At 39.4% G+C, this 27148-nt stretch overlaps 1 protein-coding gene across 2 annotated transcripts in view; it reads left to right on the top strand.

Annotated features, from left to right (window-relative positions):
• Positions 1-27148, top strand: part of GIGYF2 (GRB10 interacting GYF protein 2) — a 99936-nt gene that overhangs the window by 52589 nt on the left and 20199 nt on the right. For both annotated transcript variants that reach the window (XM_065881093.1, XM_065881094.1), the window contains exons 11-20: positions 305-501; positions 1484-1643; positions 6938-7104; positions 10338-10429; positions 11494-11601; positions 12609-12709; positions 14364-14464; positions 16351-16512; positions 17676-17834; positions 20915-21151. In XM_065881093.1, coding sequence (XP_065737165.1) covers positions 305-501; positions 1484-1643; positions 6938-7104; positions 10338-10429; positions 11494-11601; positions 12609-12709; positions 14364-14464; positions 16351-16512; positions 17676-17834; positions 20915-21151 — 1484 coding nt within the window. The remainder of the gene's footprint in view (positions 1-304; positions 502-1483; positions 1644-6937; positions 7105-10337; positions 10430-11493; positions 11602-12608; positions 12710-14363; positions 14465-16350; positions 16513-17675; positions 17835-20914; positions 21152-27148) is intronic.

Below are 27148 nucleotides of genomic sequence, written 5' to 3' on the forward strand. Positions count from 1 at the left end.
ACTGACTCTGTTTGTTTTCAGGAGGTAGACCTATAACTATTGGGTAGATGCTCTAGTGATACAGGTTGGCACTGTAAAAGGCCTTTCTGGATACCTTTTAATCTTATTTGTTGTCGTCCTATGCAGGTACTTCTGTCATTCTAGGGAAAAATACTACACTTCTCCATAAGAAGTAGCAGCAGTGTTCATGACACGGTTCACATATCTGTTGAGCCCACTTAGTAAGCTGCCCGACTTGATAGTTATTTTTCATAAGAGTCTCTATTTTAAAGGATTTTTATCTGTCTACATTTTTTTCCTCTAGAAATGGTTCCTGGTGTCCAGCAGCCCCTGTCACAGATTCCTTCAGATACAGCCTCTCCTCTTCTCATCCTTCCACCTCCTGTTTCCAATCCTAGTCCTGCCCTCCGGCCAGTTGAAACACCGGTCGTAGGTGCTCCTGGTATGGGCAGTGTTTCCACAGAACCGGATGATGAAGAGGGTCTCAAACATTTGGAGCAGGTACAAATCACGTAATCCTTTTTTTTCCCCTCTCGAACTGCCATAAACATTGAAAAGCATTAAATGAATATTCAGAAATGGAACTTTTGTGCACTAGGTTTTGTGTACTGAAATTGTTGTTTTTATGTCTAGTGTTTATTTTTATGAGTAATTGTCTTTCAGATCATTTAATGCTTTTAAGTTTCTGCTGTGTAGAGTCATTATATCAGGTTATTTTTTGCTCTTCTGAGGTTGCCCTTAGCTGTTTGCTTTTCTTTTTTCTTTTTGGAAATTAATGGAATGCCAAAAATGGCAAATACAAGGCAGCTGTGGATAGGCACTGTGTCTTCTATTTTTTGCCTAAAGTGTAACAGGGAAAATAGTTAAACTCTCAGGATATTACCATCGTATTCATGCCTCTAGAGTTCCCTAAGATTTTATATACTATTGTTTATATGTAAAGTAAATGATAACTTGCTTTCTACAAAAGAAATTCTCTTTTCTTCAGGGTGGAGTGGTTGGTGGCAGGAAATGTTGAAGAAAGGAAGAAAGGGAACAGTGTCTTAGTAAAACTTGTAAAAGATTTTATTTGTAATTGTTTTAATTGAACCTTTTGATCTGTTAATGCTCGTGTTTTTTATAGGTTTAGTTTGTATAACTTAGGATTGTTTATTTGTCTAAATGGCACTCTTAAAATATGTTGATTAGAAGCTTGGGCTTTGATCCATACCAGCTTGTGTTTCAGTCTCATTTGGGTTTGCTTAATAATTTTGAGACCTTGAGCAAGACTTGACACCCTCTGAGCCTTAGTTTCCCCCTCTGTAAAATGGGGATAGTACCTATTTCATGGCATGTAAGACGAATTAAATTGTTGCCTGCTGCGTTATTTGTACAATGCCTCTCACAGATCAAGTAGTCCAAAAAAGGCAGACAATTTTTATATGTACAAGTATTAATTTAGCATCATTTGTTTCCACAATTCATTTTTTAATTTTTCCCTTAGCAAGCTGAGAAGATGGTGGCTTATCTACAAGACAGTGCACTAGATGATGAGAGACTGGCATCAAAACTGCAAGAGCACAGAGCTAAGGGAGTCTCAATTCCATTGATGCATGAAGCAATGCAGAAGTGGTATTACAAAGATCCTCAGGGAGAAATTCAAGGTAGGTTGTTCCATTCTACTTTATGTACAGAAGTATGCCATTACCTCCAGATTCTGTAGGATGGTAATTATTTAACGTTAATTTGTATACTAGTAGAACAAAAGTCAGTGCTACCGGCTTTCTTCATATATAGAAGGCTTGTTTATAGGTTCCCTCCATTGTACTTTACAGTTTCAGTGATGGGAGGGAGTCTAGTGAAAACAATTTGAATACAAGGCAGAATGTGATGACTAATATGATAGGGTTGTAAACAGTATGCTTAAGACATCCTCATTTCTGGCATGTCAGGTATTAACTAGGCAGTTGAGTTTCGTACATTCACTGTATTTTAGTTTCCCTACCGTAAAAAAAGATGATGGCAGCCATCTTGGAAAACATTGGTTGGATGTTTCACTGAAGTGGAGTTGATATCATAAATGATGAAGAACTATTTAAAATATCTGAAAAAAGAGTACCATATTATAAACTGATTGCTTAAAATATGTATATGGTGCATGTTAGATTAGAATGGGGAGAGAATGCTGTGAAGGACATTTGGTTGATTTTTCATTTCTGCTTTTGAAGTTTTTGCTTATAACCTGAAATTCGTTGTTCACTCTGTTAGTGTCAGTTTCATGATAATGTTTTACCAAGTACAGCCTGTGACCTCTCTCTAACATCATTATTCCCTTTCTATCCTCGGTCCCCCTACCCTGCTTTATTCTTCTTCATAGCATCTGTCACTACCTGGCACTGTATATATTTGTTCATGATCTCTTCACATGCCTGTAGAATCTGTTGTGTGTGTTTTAATTTAATTTACTCTGAGATAATTATAGCTTCACAAGCAGTTGTAAGAAATAATATAGAGATTCCATGTACCTTTTACCCAGTTTCCCCCAGTGGTAACCTCTGACAAAACTGTAAAACAATACTACATCCAGGATATTTTGTTTTTTTAAAATTTTATTTATTTTTGGCTGTGCTGGGTCCCCATTGCTGCATGCAGGCCCTCTCCAGTTGTGGCAAGCGGGGGCCACTGCTTGTCATGGTGCCTGGGCCTCTTATTGCGGTGGCCTCTCTCGTTGTGGAGCACGGGCTCCAGGCACGCGGGCCTCAGCAGTTGTGACATGCAGGCTCAGTAGTTGTGGCTCATGGGCTCAGTAGTTGTGGCTCACAGGCTCTAGAGCGCAGGCTCAGCAGTTGTGGCGCACAGGCGCAGCTGCTCTGCGGTATGTGGGATCCTCCCAGACCAGAGCTTGAACCCGTGTCCCCTGCATTGGCAGGCAGATTCCCAACCACTGCACCACCAGGGAAGCCCCAGGATATTGACATATTGATGCAGTCAAGATTCAGAACAGACTCTGAACAGTCTTTAACAGAGCAAAAGTTTTAAATTTTGATGAAATGCAATTGATCAGTTTTTTTCTTTTATGGATTGTGCTTTGGGTATTAAGAACTCTTTGCCGAGCTTCACATCCCAAAGGTTTTTTCCCCAAAAAATGTATAGCTTTATGTTTTACACTTAAGTTGGTGTTCCATTTTGAGTTAATTTTTATATAAGGTATGGAACTTAGGTCAAGGTTTATTTTTTTTGCCTATGGATGTCCAGTTATTCTGGGACCTTTTGTTGAAAAGTCTGTCTTTCCTCTCCTGAATTGTTTTCATACTTTTGTCAAAGTTTAGTTGAGCATATTTGTGTTGGTCGATTTCTGGGTTCGTTATTCTTTTTTTTTTTTTGTGGTCATGCTGCACGGCTTATGGGATCTTAGTTCTCTGACCAGGGATTGCACCCATGCCCACTGCAGTGGAAGCACAGAGCCCTAACCACTGGACTGCCAGGAAATTCCCTGGGTTCTTTATTTGATCGTTGTGTCTGTCCCTCCAGCCAATACTATGTAGTCTTGGTTACTATAGCTATAGAGTAAGTCCTGAAATTGGGTAGACTGATTCCTCTTATCAAAAGAGCATTTAGTTTTTCTAGTTTGCTTTTCCATATAAATTTTTGAATAATCCTGTCTATATTTACCAAAAATCTTGCAGAAATTTTAATAGGGATTATGTTAAACCTCTATATCATTTTTTTTTAAATGTATTTTATTTTTGGCTGCGTTGGGTCTTTGTTGGTGCATGCAGGCTTTTCTCTAGTTGTGGTGAGCGTGGGCTACTCTTTGTTGCAGTGCACAGGCTTCTCATTGCGGTGGCTTCTTGTGTTGCGGAGCACGGGCTCTCGGCGTGCAGGCTCAGTAGTTGTGGCATACGGGCTTAGTTGCTCTGCGGCATGTGGGATCTTCCCGGACTAGGGCTCGAACCCGTGTCGCCTGCATTGTTAGGTAGATTCTTAACCACTGCGCCACCAGGGAAGGAAGCCCCCTCTATATAATTTCGAAGAGAATTGACATCTTTACCATGTTGAGTCTTCCCATCCATGAACATAGTATGTCTCTCAGTTTATTTAGATCTTTGATTTCTTTCATTAGCACTGTGTGTTTTTCAGCATAGATTCTGTACATGTTTTGATGAATGTATACCTAAGTATATGATTTTTTTGAGCAATAGTATATATTATATTTCAGTATCTGTTCACTGCTACTATACAGAATTGAGTTTTAGATGTTTGTCTATTCTGACATTGCTGAGCTCACTTATTAGTTCTAGAAGTTGTTTCATTAGAGTCCATAGGCTTTTCTGTGTAGACACTATTCTTGTCATCTGCAAATAGGGACAGTTTTCTTTTTTCATTTCCAATATGTATGCCTCTTATTTCCTTTTGTTGCCTTACTGTGTGTTCCAACACTGTGTTGAATAAGAGGGGTGAGAGCTGACATACTTGCTTTGTTTATCCTACTTTCCTGTCTTAGGGGAAACTTTAATAATAATTAAGTGGTAATGTTAGCTGTTGAGTTTTTGTAGGTACTGTTTATCAAGTTAAGGAAGTAACAACCTTTATTTTGAGAGCTTTTACCATGATCTGATATTGGATTTTGTCAAATGCCTTTTCAGCCTCTGTTGATATGATCATGTGATTTTTCTTTAACCAGTTAAATATGGTAGATTACATTGACTAGTTTTTGAATTTGAACCAGATTTGCATCCTTGGAATAAACTCCATTTGGTCGTGCTGTGTAATTCTTTTTATATATTGCTGAATCTTACTCAGTACTATATTGTTAAGGATTTTTGTGTCTCTGTTCCTAAAGAATATTTTGTAGTTTTTTGGGGTTTTTTTGGTATTCTCATTGTCTGGTTTTGGTATCAGGGTAATATTAGCTTCATAAAATGAACTGTCACTTACTTCCTTCCCTTCTATTTTATGGAAAAGATTATTTAGAATTGGTGTTAATTCTGTGTGTGTGTGTGTGTGTGTGTGTGTGTGTGTGTGGTTCTTTTAAATAGTTTGTACCTCTTACCTACCCCTATATTTCCCCTCTCCCCTTCCCTCTTCCCACTGGTAACCACTAATTTGTTCTTTATGTCTGTGAGTCTGTTTCTTTGTGGTTATATTTACTAGTTGTATTTTTTAGATTCCACATGTAAGCGATATCATACAGTATTTGTCTTTCTTTGATTTATTTCACCAGTCCATCCACATTGTTGCAAATGGCAAAATTTCATTCTTTTTTTTGTGGCTGAGTAGCATTCCATTATATATGTATATACCACATTGTCTTTATCCATTTATTCTAAGTGTTGATGGACACTTAGGTTGCTTCCATATCTTGGCGATTGTACATAATGCTTCTGTAAACATAGGGGAGTGTGTTTCGAATTAGTGTTTTTGTTTTTGTTTTGTTTTGTTTTTTTGATGTATATACCCAGGAATGGAATTGCTAGGTTACATGGTAGTTCTAGTTTTAGTTTTTTGAGAAATATCCATACTTTTGTCACAGTATGTTAGTTCTTTAAATGTTTGGTAGAATTCTCCAGGTATTTTGCTATCTTTGGAGTGTTCTGTAAATGTCAATTAGATCTTATTGGTTGATGTGGTGTTGAATTCTGTAGTCTTTCTGATTATCTGTCTAGTTGTTCTATCAGTTGTTCTCGTTGAATTCTTCAACTTGTGGATCTGTTCTGTGTCTCTTTTCAGCTATCAGATTTTGCTTCACATATTTTGCAGTTCTGTTGTTTGGTGCATGCATTTTGGTGGATTGACCCTTTATTATTATATAACGTCCCTCTCTGTCTCTGGTAATTTTCTTTGCTCTGAAGCCTACTTTATTAAATACTAATACAACCACTTCAGCTTTCTTTTGATTAATGTTTGTTGGATATATCTTTTTCTGTCCTTTCATTTTATACCTGCCTATATTGTTATATTTTAAGTGACTTTCTTGTAGATAGCCTGTAATTGGGTCATGTTTTCAATTGTATTTACTGGGCCATGTTTCTTGTTGCTGACTTCTTCAGCTCCAAATTTGGGAACTGTGAGGTAAAATGAAAACCCAGGGAATTCACCACCAGCTGGCTCCTCCGGCTCCAAGGCCTCTAGTCAGTCTGCTGCCTTCTCTCTACCTTCAGGAGTCTTTTTGTTTGTTTGTTTCGTATGTAATGTCCAGGGGTTTTAGTTGTATTTGGCAGGAGGAGCAGGGAGAAGTACATCTATTCCACCTTCCCAGAGGTGGAAGTTCCAGGGCTTGGTTTTGTTTACTGCTGTATCTTCCTGCCTGGACCTGTGTGACTGGTGTTCAGTAAATAGCTGCTGAATCAATGGTTATTGATAGTGAGTTTGTTAATTTTATGTATAAAATATTTGGTTATTTCTTATTGTAAAACATCTAGAGATTGTTAGGTTTTTTTTTTTCCCTTACCAAGTCCAGATTTAGTCTTACCTAGATAAATAAATTATAATTTTTCTTAATTTAATTCATTATTGTTTATATTTTGCCTAACCTCCAGTAAGCTCTAACAGAAAATGAAAATTAGAGAAGAGGATATTCAGCCCTTCATATTTATTTCTCTGTGCTACAAAGTCTAACAAGCACTAACTCTTTTTAGTGTTATGCTTTTCTGACAAATGAACTTTAGAGATTGAGTGAGTTGGAGACAATTATGCTCCTTAAAATAATTAAAACACTGCTGAGAAATTGGGATGTGTAGACATAGGCTTATTTCTAAATTGTTTCTATAGTATTTTATTAGTTTGAGGCTTGTTCACCACTTTTTGTGATAAATTAAGATGTTATACAAGATATTTGATAGGTGCCACCTGAAACAGATCGTTACTTCTGGGTGAGGAGCAGACCCCGGAAATATATTTTTCCTCTTTAGCTAGAAAGGATTCTTACTGCCTTTCTGTTTAATTAATGCTGTTGTAGGTCCCTTCAATAATCAGGAGATGGCGGAATGGTTTCAGGCGGGCTATTTCACTATGTCTTTGTTGGTGAAGAGAGCATGTGATGAAAGCTTCCAGCCTCTTGGTGATATCATGAAAATGTGGGGAAGGGTTCCTTTCTCTCCTGGACCAGCTCCCCCTCCTCATATGGTAAGTACCTTATGCTTCACCCAGAACACATAGTGGACACAGAAGCACTTGCTTCCCTTTGTAAACAGATGTTACATCTAATGAAGAAGAAACTAGTTCCTTGAAAGTAATTAACTGAAATGGCAATGGGAAGTCTGAGTCAGAGACTACATACCTAGCTATAATGATCTTTTCAAAACTCAAATACCTGTGTACCTGTGTCTGTCCTTCTCTCTCTCTCTGTGTCTCTGTCTCGCACGCACGTGCACACACACAAACACCCTCCCTCTCTCTCTCTCTCTCTCTCTCTCTCTCTCTCTCTCTCTCTCTCTCTCTCTTTCTCTCTTTTTCTCTCTTTTTCTCTCTTTCTCTCTCAAGAAACAGAATCCTGCAGTAGCTTTCCATCAGGTGTTGAAAGGAGAACATCTTATCCTGGCCTCCCTACCAGGTCACGCATGTTCTGGCTCCTTACTTTCTAAGTTCATTCCAGAGCTTTGACCTTTATCTGCTGTGCTTCAACACAATTGACTTAGAGTTTCTTGTTGCCTCTAGTTAGAATGCACATTCTCCTCTCCATTTATTTGCCTCTTGCTTTCTGACTGCCGGAGTTCTTAAATTTGAGTTTTGCCTTAACGCAAATGTTACTAATATAAAATTCCATTGCTTCAGAATATTTTGAAGACTTTTTTATTTTTTTAACATTCGTTACTGATATTTTAACTAAAAATTAGATCATAACGTAACCCTTTTAAGTATGCTGACCCTGGAGTGCCTTTGAAGGGGAAGTCTTTTTCTGCAGCTGCTCCTGGGCCTCTCCCTGTTTAGTTCCTTTTGGGGGGCTTTGGCTCTGTGCCTCTCTTTTGCTTCTCGAGGTTGGAGTGTCTGGTTGCTGGCCATAGTCAAAAGTGGCCATAGTCAAAAGTGGCCATAGTCAAAAACCTTTAGTGTGAACACTGGATTTCTACAGTAATATCCATTGATTTACTCACCAATTATATATTGAAGATCTGTGCCAGGGCTGTGTTAGGTTCTTACGTGATGAGGATGAATAAGTCAGTCACAACATCTGTAGCCAAGAGTGTTCATAAGTGAGAACAATGGCTATCAAACTTCTGATCACAGCCCATAGGGGAAAAAAAAGAGATTTTTATGTCACTACTCTGTACACTTATTAATGTGCAGGTATATCTGAAACATGTTTCACAAAATATTTGGTGCCATGTACATATTTTCTTTCCGTTTCTTTTCTTTTTTTTCCAAATATGTAAATGTTGATCTTGACCTAGTAATTGATTTCACAATCCAGTAATTGATTTTACAATCCACTGATGGGTTAAGACCTCCTATAGTTTGGAGAGCAATGAAAATTCCTAGGTGAGGGGAATTATTCCTGGCATTTCTGTTGTAAATCCAAAGAAAAATTGTATTGTGTATTACTGTATATAAATTGTATTTTTACCACCTACTCAGAAATTGGGATGGGTTTTTATCTTGCATGTTTCAGCGCTGAAAGTTCATCACTTGGAGCTTGGCATGCTTGCTCTAATCCATTTCCTGACTTCCAATTATAGGGGCTGAACCTCAGTCAGACCCACTTAAGGGGAAAATCCATGGGAAGCTGTGCTTCCTGTCAGGTATTGCCTTTGCCATTAAGTTAATTTTAGACTAACCTAGTGTAGCTTCTATCCATGAATATTTAATAAGAAAGAAAAAATCCTTTAATTTCAGATGTACCTCACCCCAAGTAAATCATATATCAAATGTTTTTTCCAAACTATAATCAGTGTGTAATAAGGATATAAACTGTTCACTAATGATTTGTCTAAATTTAGTCTATGTCATCCTTATGCTTTTATTTCTACTATCTTTACTTCACTTTTCATTTTTTTCCACTATTTGCTTTCCAAAATTTAAATTCCAGCCGTGTTATTTGACATATAAGCTAAAAAACAGGGTTTTACTACAGCTTACTTAAAAAAATTTTTTTTTTTTTTTTTGGCTGTGTTGGGTGTTAGCTGCAATGTGCGGGACTGCAGTGAAGCACGTGGGCTTCTGTCTAGTTGTTGCGGGCTCCAGGGTGCGTGGGCTCTGTAGTTTGTGGAACGCGGGCTCTCTCGTTGAGGCACGTGAGCTCAGTAGTTGTGGCGTGCGGGCTTAGTTGCTCCGCGGCATGTGGGATCTTCCCCGACCAGGGATCGAACCCACGTCCCCTGCATTGGAAGGCAGATTCTTTACCACTGGACCACCAGGGGAGTCCCAACTACAGCTTATTTTTAAACTCATGGTGTATTAATAGCAATAGAAACACCTAATCTTTGGATAGAGAGTTAAACAGTTTTCAGAGCTCTTTTATGTTCCATTTAATTTTACATTTCTCATCCCCTTTAAGAAGACATACTAAGAAGACATACTTATATACTACCTCCCTGTAATTGTTATGTGTCATTATAAAATCCTACCATAAGATTTAATTTTACTCCTTTCTGTTTTGTCCTGCTTCTCTAATTTCTCCATAATCTCCAAATTTATAAATCACTTTTAAGATTGGGAGAATTATACATTTATTTAGTTACAGTAATAACTCTGGAGTACAGTACAACATTCAGCTTCAAGGGCAGGAGGGGAGAACAGCAGCTAAATAAGGAACCTTTCTCACCTTAGGGAATCTCTTATAATGCTGACACCACCTTCTTCCGCTAGATGGCACTAGTTTCTAAAGATGCCTGATTTTTTTTTTTTTTTTTTTTAATGAATTTATTTATTTATTTATTTATGGCTGAGCTGGGTCCCCGTTGCTGTGTGCGGGCCCTCTCCAGTTGCGGCGAGTGGGGGCCATGCCCCGTTGTGGTGCGCAGGCCTCTCACTGCTGTGGCCCCTCTTGATGCGGAGCACGGCTCCAGGCACGCGGGCTTCAGCAGTTGTGGCACGTGGGCTCAGTAGTTGTGGCTCGCAGGCTCTAGAGCTCAGGCTCAGCAGTTGTGACGCACAGGCCCAGTTGCTCTGCGGCATGCGGGATCCTCTCAAACCAGGGCTCGAATCCGCGTTCCCTGCATTGGCAGGCAGATTCTCAACCACTGTGCCTCCAGGGAAGCCCTGATTTTTTTTTAAATAGGTGTTTTGGGTTTGGGGTGTAAAGGTGGGGCGGGATGTGAAGGTCTAGGTTTCATTTTCCTTTCAGATATAAGTACTAAGTTGCTTTTAGGCTCTTTCAGTTTATTCAGTGGTATTTCTTTCCTTCACCCCTTTACTCCCAGGGAGAGTTGGACCAGGAACGACTGACCAGGCAGCAGGAACTCACAGCCTTATACCAGATGCAGCACCTCCAGTATCAGCAGTTCTTAATACAGTAAGAGCAGTAATGCGGTTGGGTGCACTGCAGCACCAAAAGGGCCTTTAGATATAATCTGCTCCCAAATTTCACCGTTTACAGCAGAAAACTTAATAGGATACTTCAGTTTTCAAATCCAGCTAGTGGCATGTTACCATTATACATTCTAAGTTTGGTCTTACCTTGTTTCTTAAATACCAGAAGTTTGTAGAAGATGACACATAACTATAATTTTGCAAGATCTTTAGCTCCTAAAGCAAGAATCAACAAACATTTTAAGAGCTAAGTGTCTTCTGAATGGCTCAACTTTGAATGCTGCAGAGGAAAGACAGATGAGGGGGCAGGAAAGAAGTAAAAGTTTATACTATTAGTAGTGGTATGGAATGATGGTAGTCACTTAGGTTGTGGGTCCCTTTCATAGAAGAAGTAAGATTTGCTATCATCTGGTGCAGAGGTTGGCAAACTGGCTGGCTCCCTGTTTTCATAAGCAGAGTTTTATTGGAACAGAGTCATACCCATTTGTTTGTGTATTATCTATGGCCACTTTTGCACTACAGAGGCAGAATTGAGTAGTTGTGAATGTCCTGCAAAGCCCAAAATATTTACTGTCTGGCTCTTTACAGAAAAAAAATTGTCCACCTCTGATCTAGTGAAAAAAAATCTTACCTAAAATTTTCCAAGCTGAAACATATAAATTTGAGGATTTTTATACAAGTGATTTTATTTTTGCAAAGAGTTCTTCATGTGGAAATAGCTGTTAGTTTGAATCTGTTTTATTTCTCACTTGTTTTCTAATAAAAGGTTACTGTCATCTTAAGGGAACTTTCCAGTTTTGGGCATTTCATTAATTTTTTTTTTTTCTGTTCTCTTTCCACTCAGAAGCATGCCATCTATTAGTTCAGTTCTTTGTAGAATAAAGTACAGAACTGTTTGTGTGACTATTACGAAGAATTGTAAAAATATATTTGATAGCTATTTCTAATGGTGTTTTTTGTTGGGGGGGCCTGAACTTTGCTTTTAATGTCTCAGTAAAGTGAACTAAATGTGGATAGACAGGTTATACTGTGTTTTACTTTTTGAAGACAACAATATGCACAAGTTCTGGCTCAACAACAGAAAGCAGCACTGTCTTCCCAGCAGCAGCAACAGTTGGCACTTCTTCTCCAACAGTTCCAGGCACTAAAGATGAGGTTGGTGGTCGTTTCCATGATGTGTCACATTGTGTGTGTATGTTTTAAAGAAAGAGAGGAAAGGAAATTTTTTGTGTGTTGTGTGTAAAAATAGAATATAGTTTTAAAAATAATAATAATTAAGTAAAGCATTTATTTGGTCTTTTTACTCAGAGGATAAATTTTGAATAATAACCAAAGAATACTAAGAACGCTTGAAAAGCAGTGTAGGCTCATGGAATCAGCAACAACAAAAAAATGTAGTCAATAAGTTTAATCTCATTTTTACCTGTGATGTCTCAAGAAAGATATTAACAATGCCACACAGGGTTATAATTTTCCAGACCCAAAAGCCATTAAGGTAAGTCTAAGGAAGAGGAAATTATGCTAAAAGTCTTAAACTCCTGCTGTTTCAAGTTAACATTCAGGGTAGTATGTGTTGTGTCTCCTACAAGGAGATGGGCAAGGTGGTAGGTCTCCTGCACGCCTCCTGCAGAGGTGTCAGTCACTGCTGTTAAAAACTTTACTGTCCACTTTAACCAGAACCTTTTATATTTCTCTTTTGAGCCATAACCCATTCTGCAGGTAGGCAGGTTAGGTGTTCAGGTCTCCATTTTAAAGATGGGCAAACTGGGACTCAGAGTGGCTAAAGGACTTGGTTGACATAATACACAGAACACTTCAGAGACAGAATTAAAATGCAGACCTTTTGACTTAAGGTCTGTGAGTTTTTTCATGATAACATGATGCCTCTGTGACTCTCATTGAGATATTCTGGATTTTTTAAAGACAGTACGCATATCCATTATTTGGAAATCAAAATTAGCTAATACCTCGAGGGTCCAGAAGTGTGGTTATCTTGCCTCTATCCTTTTTCCTTTCCTAAATGTTTTGGTAGTGTTATGTTTTAGTAAAAACAATGAAGTTTTCTGGCCAAATAACCTCAGAAACCTACAAATAATCTGGAAATACCTCTTTATTTTCGTGGATGACAAGAACAAGTTAATTTTCTAATTTCCCTTTTGCAGAATATCTGATCAGAACGTCATTCCCTCAGTAACTAGGTCTGTGTCAGTGCCAGATACTGGTTCTATCTGGGAACTCCAGCCAACAGCCTCACAGCCTACAGGTAAAACCGTAGATTGGCCTTTAGTATAGCTCCAAGGATTTAGACTCGTATAACTTATAATTCCTTTTTTTTTTAAAGCATATCAGTTTTTCGACATGTTTTGTATTGGATATTAATAAAAAGTGAGTTTTTTGTTTTGTTTTGAAAATAGCTGTTAAGGAGTTGCTAGAAATTACTTAGTAGGTAGATTTCTTGAACTTGAGTCAGCCTCTCTTTTTTTATGTTGTTCTAACCACTGTAGAAAGTCTTTTGAATTGTTTTTATTCTCTTCACCAGAGTGAGAAAAAGAGTAAGTTGAAAACATAAGTAACGATGATCTATTCTTTTGAGTCGAGGGTTGATGAGTAGTTTAACACTGTAGGTACCCAGAAATTTTGGGAATAGAAAAGGCTACCCTTACCTCATTCGCTCATCTTTTTGCATCAAATTGGAAAATTTAGGGCTGGGATTTTTGAAACATTTTGATATTGGTGCAACGCTTCTGTTTCTTAAGGTCTGATCCATGCAGAGGTGTGGGTAGTTTGAACCATAGATAGTCCTTACAAGAGGTAAGGGCCATGGGCTCTGATGGGGTTTTCTTTGAACCATTGAGCCATTCATGTCATAGTTCTCTTGCTAACATTGACCCTGGGAATTATGGCAGGAGAAGGACTGATTATTATCTCTCATCAACTCAACTTCCAATGCTGTATGTACCTTATTTTTTCTTGGGAGTCATTTATAGTTGTTAGGATGTTAAAATAGTCTTCACTTTTTAAAAAACTATAAATACCTTATTAAACATTTTCTCTCTTCAGGTATGATGCAATTAAGGTCCTTTACAAACAGTCCATTGGTTTTATGCAGACAATAATTTATAGTCCATAAATAGACTATAATAGGAATGTAGGAAATAGAGAATGCTGAAAAGTGGTGTCAGCAAACCTTACAGGCAATAGGAAAACAGGCTCAGAAGCCTTTATCTGTTCATTTACTTTGATATCAGACCCTGTGCTGCCTTTCAGGTCAGTAGGACCCAGTGTCATCTGTGAGACCTGCCTGGCCTTTCCAGAGTACTCTCAGCTCCAGCTGTACTTCTCTCTCTCTCTCTCTCTTTGAAATGCAATTCATGTAACATAAAATTAACCACTTTAAGATGAACCATGTAGTGGCATTTAATACATTCACAATATTGTGCAACCCTTGAGTTCTCTCTGGTTCTCAGCCATACCTCTCTTAACCCCTCTCTCCACTTCGTATGCAGTAAGACGTTGTGTGGCTACTGGAAATACCGTTGGCTTTGGGCTCTATATACACTGGGATTTAAATCCTCACATGGCCATATGCTTGCCATGTGTCCTTGGGAATGTTACAAAACTACCTCTGACCCTTATTAGCTTGTTCATCTGTAAAAATGGGGATATGAACAGATATGGGTTTTTTTGAGGATGAAATTAGTTCCCAGTAAATGCCTGGTACTTTCTTCTAGATGTGTTGAAGGGTATTGATATAAACTAGAGCCCACTGGTAGTTCAGTCTACTTAGAAGCAGAACAGATGTAGGTGATGGAGCTCATTCAGGGACAGGGAAACAGCTTTTTTCATTATGCTTCTGGATATTTAGCCATGTATGTAAGCTCTGACATGCCTCACTCTTTTCCCCTCCTGTCTTACAGTTTGGGAAGGTGGTAGCGTATGGGATCTTCCTCTGGACACCACCACTCCGGGACCTGCCCTTGAACAGCTTCAGCAGATGGAGAAGGCCAAGGCTGCAAAGGTCTGAAACTCATTCTTCCATAGCAGTGCATGCTTTCCAATCGCAGGTCGTAGACGTTTGTTTATTGATGTCTCTATTTCTCTAGCTACTTATCATGTTTCCTTTTAGTTCACGGCTACGTAGCTGGTTTAAGCACACTCATACTCTGTCATTTTTGTGCCGCCTTCTCCCCAAAAAGACCTCACAACAATTTAAAGTAACAAGTTCAAATTAAATCAATTAAAATTGGTTTGTCGACACATGAATGATCATGGTGGTATGTTACGTTATTCATGGTATAAATTCTTGTAAGATCATAAGAAAATATCCACTACATAGCTTATTATAAGACCCTTGATCTGAGGTTTGAGTTCCCACATTGAATCTTTATGGTGGTGTTTGTTTACGCCTCTTAGTGCCTAAGACATGCAGCTGAAAAGCTCAACATTAATATTACATTCTGTGTTCTATTCACATCTTCTGGAGGAGCTAGGAATCTTGAATTTTGGTTTTAGTACTTGTCAGAAGAGGTTGTCTGTGAACACTTAGTGTTATTGAGATGATTTCTGGGTTCTCATGCTCCGAGAGAATCTTGTTCCTATTTTATGTTTAGTGCATTCTTATCCCGAGGTAGTGACAGTATCCTTAGAGTGCCCAGGATATGAAATGAGTTCAGAGTCAGGATTTGTCTCCATATGAGTGACAGACCATAATTCAAACAATTCTTGAGTTTGTTCTTGTTCCATAGCGCTTTGTGCTGGGAACACGTAGATGATGAAAGTGTGCATTCTTGTCTGGTGTGTGTGTGTGTTGGGGGCGTTGGGAAGATGATGACACAGGCAAGCAACACAAGGAAGCACATGGGCCAGCTACCTAGCAGGAGAGGTGGGGATCAGGAATTGGGTGACACTTTGGATGGATGGTAATACCTGAGCTCGTTTCACTTGAAGGGTAGTAGGATTTAGCTCAGTTGAAGGGATTTGGGTTGACAGAGTAGAAGGAGGTGAAAATTAAACTGCAGTTGGAGGAAACAAGACCTGTAAAGGCTAGAAGTGTATGAGAACATCCTGGCACAGCAAACAGTTAAATAATTTGGTCCAGTCTAGAGCTGGTGTGTCTGAGGAATAAATGATGAGAGAGATTAAAGACGATGAGGCAGGCCAATCAGGAGGATCCTTACCCGTGTCACATTAAAGACTTAGGATTTATTTTCAAGGTGAAGGATGGTATTAAATGTAAGCCTGGGAGTGATTTTTTTTGGTGGAGGTTGGATATTGAACTGGGGACTCTGGGCAAAATAGGATGCTGGGAAACCAGGTAAGAGACTGTTAGGAATGTGGATGAGAAAGTAAAGGCCTGAATTACATGTGTGTTAATAGGACTGGAGATTAGGGGCTGGATTTGACTAGTATTTGGGAATTATACACGATATAGTTTGTTAAGTGGTTGATCTTCAGATTTTAAAGAACTTCTGTAATTTTTCAACAACGTTGTGGTTGAAACCTTGTTAGACACATTGTTAGATCTTCAATCAGAAAATCCTTTGTAGGGATGAGCAAAGAAATGCCATCCCAAGAGAATTCTGATGTTACTCTCAACACAGGCCACTCTCCCACATACAGGAGATGTGCAGTAGTAGTATGGAGCGAAGAGACATGTAAAAAGTAGGGGTGAGTGCATCCAGCTTAGAAGAGCATAAAACTTTCTGGTTGCTATGATATAGCAGAGCTTAGAGCTCTCACAGAGTTGCTTTCATCAGCCACTGGCACTACACATTAACTGAGTGAATGGTAGTGTCTCCACCTTCCAGTGTCTGCACTGACCAGCTCCTACCAGTACTTGTCAGTGATGTTGGAGTGTTCTGTGCTTGGCCTCAAGTTTCTAAGAGCACCCTTGTGTAACCACAGCTAGAGCAGGAGAGAAGAGAGGCAGAAATGAGGGCAAAACGGGAAGAGGAGGATCGAAAGAGGCAAGAAGAACTCCGGAGACAACAGGAGGAAATTCTTCGGAGACAGCAGGAGGAAGAAAGGAAAAGGCGCGAGGAAGAAGAGCTTGCCCGAAGGAAACAGGTATGTCTGAGAACTCTGCTTGTACGATTAGCACTGAAGGAGGGCCTGCGGGATATCTTGGTCACTCCCGTCATTTCACAGGTCATAGTTCTCCTGGAGAAGGCTCCCCTAAGGCATCAGGGAGTTAGCAGGATTGGGATTAGAATTTTAGGAGACTCACTTCCCTTTAGGAAAAATGTCTGTCACCCACTAACACCCACTGGAGGGATATTCTTCAGTCCTAGTAACTCATTGGAGTTGATTGCTTTTACATATTTCCTGGGGTTTTATAAACCAGTTAGATTTCAGACGTAATTAAGTCCTGAAGTATTTATAACCAGTGACACTGAATGTTTTTCATGTTTTGTGGCCGCTTGTATTTCTTTTTTGGGAATTCTTTATTATGTGCTTGGACCTTTTTCTACTGGGATTTTTAAAGATCCCATTTGAAAGAATCTGCTCTGAAACAGCCCCAGTGTCTAGCCTTTGCTTCACATTTCCTTCTTGTTTTTTGCCCTAAGAGGAACTCTGAAAAAAGGCATCCATGTCCATGCTGAGATTAGATTAGACCTACTAGTATTTCTTAGAGTCACCCTCTACATTAGCAATGTAAGGACTTTAAGAAGTATTGCAGTAAAGAAATCTGTTTAATTCTGTTTTGCTAATTATTTCTTCCTAAGTTATTTTGACAGTGAGACCCTTTTCTGTATATTTAATATCCGTGAGACTTTAGTTCTAGCAACGTGTTCTGAGACACGTTGACTGGAAAACTTCTCTACCTCACCAGGCATTTTTGGTGGCTATGTTGGTTTGACTTCTCTATGCCTTAGGTTCTCATTTGATTAAAAAAATAGGGACTGATGGTAGCAACAGAGAAACCAAAGCCTGCGTCCTTTTTAGCGTTAATCAGGAAGTGATGTAGCTAATGTAGAAACCAGGATGGACTTTGCACGTAGTGCTATTTAACTATTAATATTTTAAATACAAATTATTTTAACTCTTAATATACCTACTCCCCAGCTCACATATATACTTTTTACCCTAGATCCTGGTTAGATAACTTTTTATATATACTGTTAACAGGATCTTAGCAGCACATAGCCTGTTTCTTTCCAAATTATGATGTAATATATTAATTGAGATGCACGCACGTGTGCGCACACACACTTTTTTTTTTAATTTAGGAGGAGGCTCTGCGACGCCAGAGGGAGCAGGAAATTGCATTACGGCGACAACGAGAAGAGGAAGAAAGACAGCAGCAAGAAGAAGCTCTTAGAAGACTGGAGGAAAGGAGAAGAGAAGAGGAAGAAAGGCGGAAGCAGGAAGAATTGTTACGCAAGCAGGTGATCAGATGGTTTGCTCTTCTCATTGCTTCTTTGAAGCTAGGAATTAGTGATTAAGAAAGTATTAGGATATTAGAGAGCCTGTCTAAAACTTTTTCAGGTTGCTGCAAATTACCAAAAGAGATCTAACTGACTCTTAGTACTTTTGTGATAACCATCCCACATGTAATTATAAAAGCTGAACGAAATGTCAAGGAATCAAAACGAACAAAAAACGAGGGCACCAGAGAAAAATTGAAGGCCTGCTCTTAAAAAACCAAACGTGAGATCTGGAGGTTGACAACTTTTTGCCTTAGGGTACTCCCCAGTTCACACTTTTAGAGTGCACAGTTCCTTGCTGCTTAGTAAATCCGTAAGTTGATGGCAGCGATGACCATTATCTGATTCTGCTGTAACCATGCCATTCTGCTGTTACGGGCAGCCAGAATCCCTAAAGCCTTTCATTTTTATGTTTAAGAACAGAGGTAGATTTTTTTTATTAGTAGATTTTCTTTTTAGATCATTTGAAGATTTTCAGAAAAATTGGGATGACAGTGCAGTTTCCCCTATTATTATTTTACATTAGTATGGTACACTTGTTACAACAAACCAGTATTGATGGATTGTTATTAACTGAAGACCATAGCTTATTACCGTTTCTTCAGCTTTCCCCCAGTGTCCCTTTTCTGTTCCAGGATCTTATCCAGAATATTTCATTTAGTTGTCATGTCTCCTTAGCTTGTTCTTGGCTGTGACAGTTTCTCAGACTTCCCTTGTTTTTGATGACTTTGGCAGTTTTAAGGAATACTGGTCAGTGGATTGTAGGGTAACACTCTATCGGAGTTTGAAGTTTTTCTCACAATCAGACTGGAGTTATGGGTGTTGCAGAAGAAGATCACAGAAGTTAAGTACCATTTTCATCACATACCAAGGGTACATATTACTAACATGACTTATGGTTATTGATGTTGACATTGATCACCTGGCTGCAGTAGTGCTTGTCAGGTATCTCCACTGTAAAGTTACTCTTTTTCCCCCTTACTGTACTCTTTGGAAGGAAGTCACCATGTACAGCAGTCCACACTTAGGGGTGTAGGTTTTTGTTTGTTGGTTGGATTGACACGAAGCTGGAGATGACCTGCTTTTGCTTAAGTTCTTGATTGAAACTCTTTGAGAAATCTAAATTCTTTAGAGGTAGATAGATAAGTTCCAGGTTAGATTCTTTGGTTTATTCATTTAACGGTTAATAGATTTTGTTAATATACTATATGCCAGTTGTTATGATTGTTTGCTGGTAGAGTCCAAAACTTTTAAAGAAATTGTTTCTGTACTTAAGAAGCTCACAGACTATGTAGGTGATAATTTTACAAGAAATAAATGCCACATTTTGGATGCTTTCAGCTGAAAAACCAAAATATTCACCTAAAAATGGCTTAAACATTAGATAACGTTATTGCCTCACATATGAAGGTGTTCTTTGGAAATAAGGCAGTTAAACATGAATTTCCATGACTCAGTGATATCATTAAGGATCCAGGTCCTTTGCATGCTTCTCCTCTATCATCTCCTGGTGTGTTGACTTTTCCACCTGATGGTGCACACTCTGCTCTACCATTTCTTGGTATGTTGACCTTTTTTTTTTTTGGCTGCAATGGGTCTTAGTTGTGGGACATGGGATCTTCATTGCAGTGTGTGGGCTCTTTGTTCCGGCACGCGGGCTCCTCTCTAGTTATGGTGCGTTGGCTCAGTAGTTGCAGCTCGCAGGCTTAGTTGCCGGCGGCACATGGGATCTTAGGTCCCCGACCAGGGATCAAAACCACGTCCCCTGCATCAGAAGGTGGATTCTTAACCACTGGACCACCAGGGAAATCCCGGTGTATTGACTTTTGAGTTCATATTTTTTGCCTAATGGTCGGGAGTTTTGGATATCATACCATACCCTGTACCCAAAAAGGGAGTGGCCCTTCTCTCATGCTTCTTTCCTTTTGTCTGGGAAGAATATCTTTTCTGGAAGCATCCCTTTGGCCTAAATCATATCACATGGCTGTCCCTGTTTACACTGGAAGCTTAAAAAGCAAAATCTGGCATTTTGAACCTCTGATGTGACAGGAGGGTCTGTCTGCAAAGAAGCAACCTGAAAGGAATTTTTGCTGAATAGGTAGTAACAGTTGCTGCCACAGATGGGCTAAGAGCAAACAGAGAGAGGAGGACAAGGTATACTTGGGCATAATCAGAAGGCAGAGGGGAAGTCTACCTCCTGAAGGCTAGGGAAGTACTCGTAGAGTGGCTGGTGTCTGCCCTGAGTTCTGGAGAATGGAGGGGAATGTGCTGTCTGGATAAGCTAGGCAGGGGTCCCCAACCCCCGGGATCTAATGCCTGATGATCTGAGGTGGAGTGGATATAATAATAACAGAAATAAAGTGCACAGTAAATGCAATGAGCTTGAATCATCCCGAAGCCACCTCACCCCCACCCCCAGTCCTTGGAAAAATTATCTTCCCCGAAAACGGTCCCTGCTGCCAAAAAGGTTGGGGACCGCTGAGCTCTAGAGCATTGCAGGTGCAGTAATCAGACTGCATGGAGGAAGGCCAAGAAAATTCCACGGGGCACATGGAATGGTTTTGAGGGAGGGAAGCAGAAGGAAAATGAGCCAAGGCACTGCAGAAAGTAGTAGAGGGGTAGAGGATGGGTCAAAGAGAGACCTTCCAAGGGGCCTGTGAGCCATAACGGGTGAGAACCTGGCATGGAATTAAGTGGTTTTGTAAAGTTGCTTTGGGTCTGGAACTGGCTGAGGCTTGCCTGGTAATCCGTATTCTTGCAGGTCCTGATAGCTCTTTGCACTCAGCACCCTGAAAAGCTATCTCTGCCTCAATGTTGGAACAGTTTCCAAGAGACTTGCCCGCAGTTTGTGGTGATCTCTAAGAGATCAGTACTTACACAGATGTTCAAAGTGACATTCCTTTTATGTAGACATTAGCAAATAAATTAAACATGATAATTATCCTGTGAGCATGCCTCTGACTGAAGCCTTGAAAAGTGATTCAGATTTTTTTTAAAAACACAGTTAAATTTTATTATCATTTACTTTTCCTTCTGGGAAGGAAGAGGAGGCTGCGAAATGGGCCCGGGAAGAAGAAGAAGCCCAGCGTCGATTAGAGGAGAACCGGCTGCGAATGGAAGAGGAGGCAGCCAGACTCCGGCACGAGGAGGAGGAACGGAAGAGGAAAGAGCTGGAGCTCCAGCGGCAGAAGGAGTTAATGCGCCAGAGGCAGCAGCAGCAAGAGGCTCTCCGGAGGTTGCAGCAGCAACAGCAGCAGCAACAGCTGGCGCAGATGAAGGTAAAGCCTAGACACCAGCTAGACCACGCCAGACCATCCATAGGAGCTACTTGTTAGCATTTTTTTTTTAGTTAAGTAGATGCTGGCAGTGCAGTAGCAGTGAAACAGTGTACATTTTTTATGTTAAATATTGCTTGCTACCTTCGTTTTTTGATCAAGGAGACAATACGATGCATTGTACTTTGTGTTAGGCATTTTAAACAAGGGAAGAATAAATAAAAGAGGGTAGGACACGAGCAGTGATGCAGGCACAACCAAGTAAGTCTGTATGGTTCATAAATTTAAACATTGGAGTGCCTACTCTGTATCATTTCAGCACTGCTAAGACAAAGATAAATGAGACAAGGCAACTGTCCTCAGAGAGCTCATAGACTTATGAGGGCAAGAAACATAAACATTTGGATGTGTAAGTAGGAACCATCATACAGGGCTTGAAACATAGCTGACTGTGGGGGTTTATTGAAAGTCGGATTGAGGTGTTGTGTGCAAAATGTTGTTTTAGGAGGATTCAAAGCATTATTTGAAATAAGTAGAAAGTGAGACTGGGAGACCAGTAAAGAGAGTGTGATGGTGGTGGTAAGAATGAGTAGGGCCAGAGGATGAGAATTGGCATAATAGCAATCAGCAAGACTTAGTGGTTCTCTGGATCTCGGGGACAAGGGCAGAAGTTGGAATGGCTCTTAGATGGTAAGCCTCCAATGACTAGGAAAGTAGTGGGACTGTTGATGAACTCTGAGTAATTGGAGAGGGAGGAGCAGGTTTATGGTAGAGTCTGCATAACTTCTCATGGGGTGTATGGCTAGCCATAAGACTTAGTGTCTGTCCCCTGTCTTCAGGGAGCTCATGGGATAAAGACATAAACAAAATTAGAATACAGGGGGGTGGGTGTAGTAAGAGAGGGGGCATGAAGCAGTAATTCTCAGGGTGTGATCACCTGGGAATTCGTTAGGAATGCGCATTCTTGGGCCTACCCCAGACCTACTGAATCAGAACCTCTTAGGACTGGGACCCAGCAATCTTGTTTGAATAAGCCCTCCAGGGATTCTGCTGCTCACTAATATGTGAGAACCACTGTCCACCTGAGAAGTTAGGGAAGGCTTCCTGAAAGAAGATAACTTCTAAACCTGAGTCATTAAGGGAGGGAAAAATTAAATTTAAAGAAAAAAAAAAAAAGACAGTTTGGGGAATAGAGGGTGTTTGTGAGAGCAGAATGAAGTTGCTGGAGAGTGAGGTATGAGATAAGTGTGGGCAGGGTTCATATCACCATGGGCTGTATATACTCTATTAAGAAATTAGGACCTAGAGTGGTAAAAAGAATTTTCAGCTAGGAAATAACACTGCTAGATTTACAGGAGGGAATAAGTCACTTTGAGAGCTAAATAGGAGATGGACTTGAACAAAACTGGAGGTCAGTAGACCAGTTGAGAGGGGGTGATGGAGTTGTCTAGGCAAGGAATAGAAAAGTTTGATCTAAGCCTAGGGGTGGCAAGATTGGAAAGGAGGAGTTGGAGAAGCTGCTAATAACTGAGTGCTTGCTTTGTGTCAGGCACGTACTGACAGTTTTCCATTTTTTTTTTCACAACCACCCTTATAAAGCTTAGGTATTAATACCTGTGTTTTACCAAAGAGGAGAAATGTTAAGAAGCTAAGTCGCTTGCCTTGGGTCCAGCTGAGAGCTGATAGCACAGCCCTGTGTTAGACCCATGAGTCTATGGCTCCAGGGCCTCGAAAAGGCTGTCAAAAGACTTTCTGAAGAGGCCCTACAGCCCAGGATGTGGTGACTGACCAGAATATGAGGGTGAGAGAGAAGACAAAGGCAGGAGCAACTTCCAGATCTCTAACTTTTCTGTGTCTTCTGTGTGTCTGGTTTTGCTCTCCTATCCTCCCATGAAGACTGTAGAGCTACTTTATGGATAAGCATTCTGATTGAAGATAAAGAGCTCAAGATGGTTATGAGGAATTGCTGAAGGCTCTCGTGAGAAAAAAGCTTTTTAAAACGGCTTTATTTGGATACAATTCACATACCATGCAATTCAATCAGTTAAAGTATACAATTCAGTGGTTTTTAGCATATTTATAGATAGGTGCAACCATCAACACAATAGATTTTAGAACATTTTCATTACCACCCCCCAAACCCTCTAACTGTCACACCCCAGCCCCTATTTTCCCCTAACTTAGGGCTAAGTAACCCCTAATCTACTTTCTGGCTTTATTCTGTCTTGCCTATTTCTAGACATTGCAGATCAGTGGAATCATATAATATGTGGTCTTTTGTGACTGGCTTCTTTCATTTAGCATAATGTTTTAAGGTTCTTGTAACATATATCAGTCCTTTTCCCCCTTTTTTATAATTGAATAATATTCCATTATGTGGATATGCCAGATTCTGTGTATTCATTCATCGGTTGATGGACATTTGAGCTGTTTCTACCTTTTGGCTTTTATGACTACTGCTGCCTTAGATATTCATGTACAAGTTTTATGTGGATATATACACACACACACACCCACACACACACATACATATATATATATTTAGAAGTGTAATTCCTGGGTCATATAATAACAGTGTGTTTAGTGGTTTGAGGAACTGCCAGACTGTTTTCCAAAGTGGCTGCACCATTTTACGTTGAGTGTATGAGGGTTCAAGTTTCTCCACATCCTCATCAACCCATTATTATCTGACTTTTTGATTATAGCCATCCTGGTAGGTGTCAAGTGATAACTTGTGATTTTGGTTTGCATTTCCCTGGTGACTTGTGATGTTGAGCATGTTTTTATGTATTTATCGACCATTTGTATATCTTCTTTGAAGAAATGTCTATTTAAATCCTTTGCCTATTTTTTTTAATTAATTTATTTATTTATTTTTGGCTGCGTTGGGTCTTCCTTGCTGCGTGCGTGCTTTCTGTAGTTGGGGTGAGCGGGGGCTACTCTTCGTTGCAGTGCGTGGGCTTCTCATTGCATTGGCTTCTCTTGTGAGGAGCACGGGCTCTAGGCACACGGGCTTCCATAGTTGTGGCTCATGGGCTCTAGAGCGCAGGCTCAGTAGTTGCGGCGCACGGGCTTAGTTGCTCCGTGGCATGTGGGAACTTCCCGGACCAGGGCTTGAACCCTTGTCCCCTGCTGCATTGGCAGGCGGATTCTTAACCACTGCGCCACCAGGGAAGCCCTCCTTTGCCTATTTTTAAACTGGGTTGTCTTTTTCTTACTGAGTTTTTTAAGGGTTCTTTATGTGTTCAATATTTAAGTTCTGTATCAAATGATTTAAAAATATTTTCTATTATTTGTTTTTTTTTTTTCACCTCCTTGATATAGTGTCCTTTGATGCACAAAAGTTTTTAATTTTTTTTTTTTTTTCCGTACGCGGGCCTCTCACTGTTGTGGCCTCTCCCGTTGCGGAGCACGGGCTCCGGACGCGCAGTCTCAGTGGCCATGGCTCACGGGCCCAGCCGCTCTGCGGCATGTGGGATCTTCCCGGACCTGGGCACAAACCTGTGTCCCCTGCATCAGCAGGCGGACTCTCAACCACTGCGCCACCAGGGAAGCCCAAAAGTTTTAAATTTTGATGAAGTCCAAATTATCTATTTTTGTTGTTGTTGCTTGTGCTTTTGTTGTCATATCTAAGAATTGCTAAATCTGAGGTCATAGTTTTACAGACTCCCATGTTTTTTTCTAAGACTTTGTAGTTTTAGCTCTTTGATCCATTTTGAGTTAATTTTTGTAAATTATGTGAGGTAAGGGTTTGACTTCATTCTTTTGCATGTGATTTATCTGGTTGTCCTAGCACCATTTGTTGAAAAAACTGTTCTTTGTCCACTGAATGGTTGTGGTGCTCGTCTTAAAAATTAGACATGTGGGTTCATTTCTGCACTCTGAATTCTAGTCAGGTGATCTGTATGATCGCTATGCTAGTAACACACTGCTTTGACATTACTATTGCTTTGTAGTTAAGTTTGAAATCAGTGTGAGTCCTCCAAATTTGTTCTTTTTTTTTCCATATTGTTTTGGCTCTCCTGTGTTTCAATTCCATATGAATTTTAGAATGAGTTTGTCAGTTTTCACAAAGACGCCAACTGGGATTCTGATAGGGATTGCATTAACTCTGTAGATCAGTTTGGGGAGTTTTGACATCTTAACAACATTAAGTCTTCTAATCCATAAGCATGAGATGTTTTTATATTTATTTAGATCTTCTTGAATTTCTTTTCAGTGTTTTATAGTTTTTAGAGTATAACTTTTGTACTTCTTTTGTTAAATTTATTCTTAGGTATTTTGCCTTTCTGATGCTATTATAAATGGAATTTTCAAAATTTCATTTTCAGATTGTTCTTTGCAAGTGTGTAGATGTACAGTTGATTTTTGTATATTGAGCTTGTATTCTGAAATCTTGCTGGACTGGTTAATTAATAGTGTCTTAGTGGATTCATTAGGATTTTCTGTACACAAGGTCATGTTATCTGCAAATAGAGGTAGTTTTACTACTTTTTCCCCCAGTCTTTTATTTCTTTTTCTTGCCTAATTGCCCTGGCTAGAACCCCAGTACAGTGTTTAATAGAAATGGCAAGTGTGAATGTTCTTGTCTTATTTCCGATCTTGGGTTGATGTGGGGAAACACATCCAGTCTCTCACCATTAAATCTAATGTTAGCTGTGTGTTTTTTGTAGATGCCCTTCGTTAGGCTGAAGGAGGTGAGGATTTTTATGTCCATGTTCATAAGAGGTATTTGTCTGTAGTATGTGTTTGTTTTCCCCTTGTGATTTCTTTGGTTTTGGTGTCAGGGTAATGCTGGCCTTGAAGAATGAGTCAGGAAATGTTCCCTCCAATTTTTTGGAAGGGTTTGTTAATTCTTTAAATGCTTGGTAGAATTCAGTGGTGATGAAACCATTTGTGCTTGGGCTTTTATTTGTGGATAGTTTTTTGATGACTAATTCCATGTCTTTACTTCTAATAGGTCTCTTTGGATCATCTGTTTCTTCTTGAGTTAGTTTTGATTAGTTTATATCTTTATAGAAATCTGTCTTTTTCATCTAGGTTATCTAATTGATTGGCAAGCACTTGTTCATAGTATTCCTTTATATTTCTTTTTGTTCCTGTAAGATCAGTAGTGATGTGCTTCTTTTATTTCTGATTGTAGTAATTTGAGTCTGTTGGGGTTTTTTCCTCATGGACAATCAGGTTAAGTCGGTTTTGTTGATATTTTTAGAGAACTGGTTTTTGGTTTCATTGATTTTTCTCTATTTTTCGCTTATCTAGTTCATTAATTTCTTCTTTCATCTTTATTATTTCTTGCCTTCTGCTTGCTGTAAGTTTAGTTTGCTCTTTTTCTCTAGTATCTCAGGGTAGAAGGTTTTTTATTCATTTGATATCTCTCTTCTTTCTCACTTAGGCATTTGCAGTTATAAATTGCTTTAGCTGCTACCCATAAGTTTTGATTTCTTCTTTGATCCATTGGTTATTTAGGAGTGTTTTAGTTTCACTTATTTGAGAGTTTCCAAAATTTATTTCTTACTCATTTCTAATTTTGTTCCATTGTGATCAGAGAACATACTTTGTATATTTCTATTCTTTTAAATGAATTATTGAAGTTTAGTTTTATGTCTTAGAATAAAGTTTTATTTCTGGCATAAAGTTTTACCTTCTTTAGGTCTATTCTGAAGAATGTTTCATGTTCACTTGAGAAGAACGTATAGTCTACTCTTGTTGAGTGGAGTGTTCAATAGATGTTTACTAGGTGTAGTCAGTTTATAGCGTTGTTCAAGTCTTCTAGTTCCTTATTGATATTGTGGTTGTTTTACCTCTTACTGAACGTGGAGTATTGAAGTCTCGAAGTATTACTGTTGAATTGTATATCTCCTTCTATTTCTGCCATTTCTTGCTTCATGTATTTTGGTGCTCTCTTGTTAGGTGCATATATGTTTATAATTGTTATATATGTTCCTGCTGGATTGACCCTTTTATTATCATAAAATGTTCCTCTTATCCCTATTAACA

The sequence above is a fragment of the Phocoena phocoena genome, chromosome 7 (assembly GCF_963924675.1).
Source record: "Phocoena phocoena chromosome 7, mPhoPho1.1, whole genome shotgun sequence".
Classification (NCBI taxonomy): Eukaryota; Metazoa; Chordata; class Mammalia; order Artiodactyla; family Phocoenidae; genus Phocoena; species Phocoena phocoena.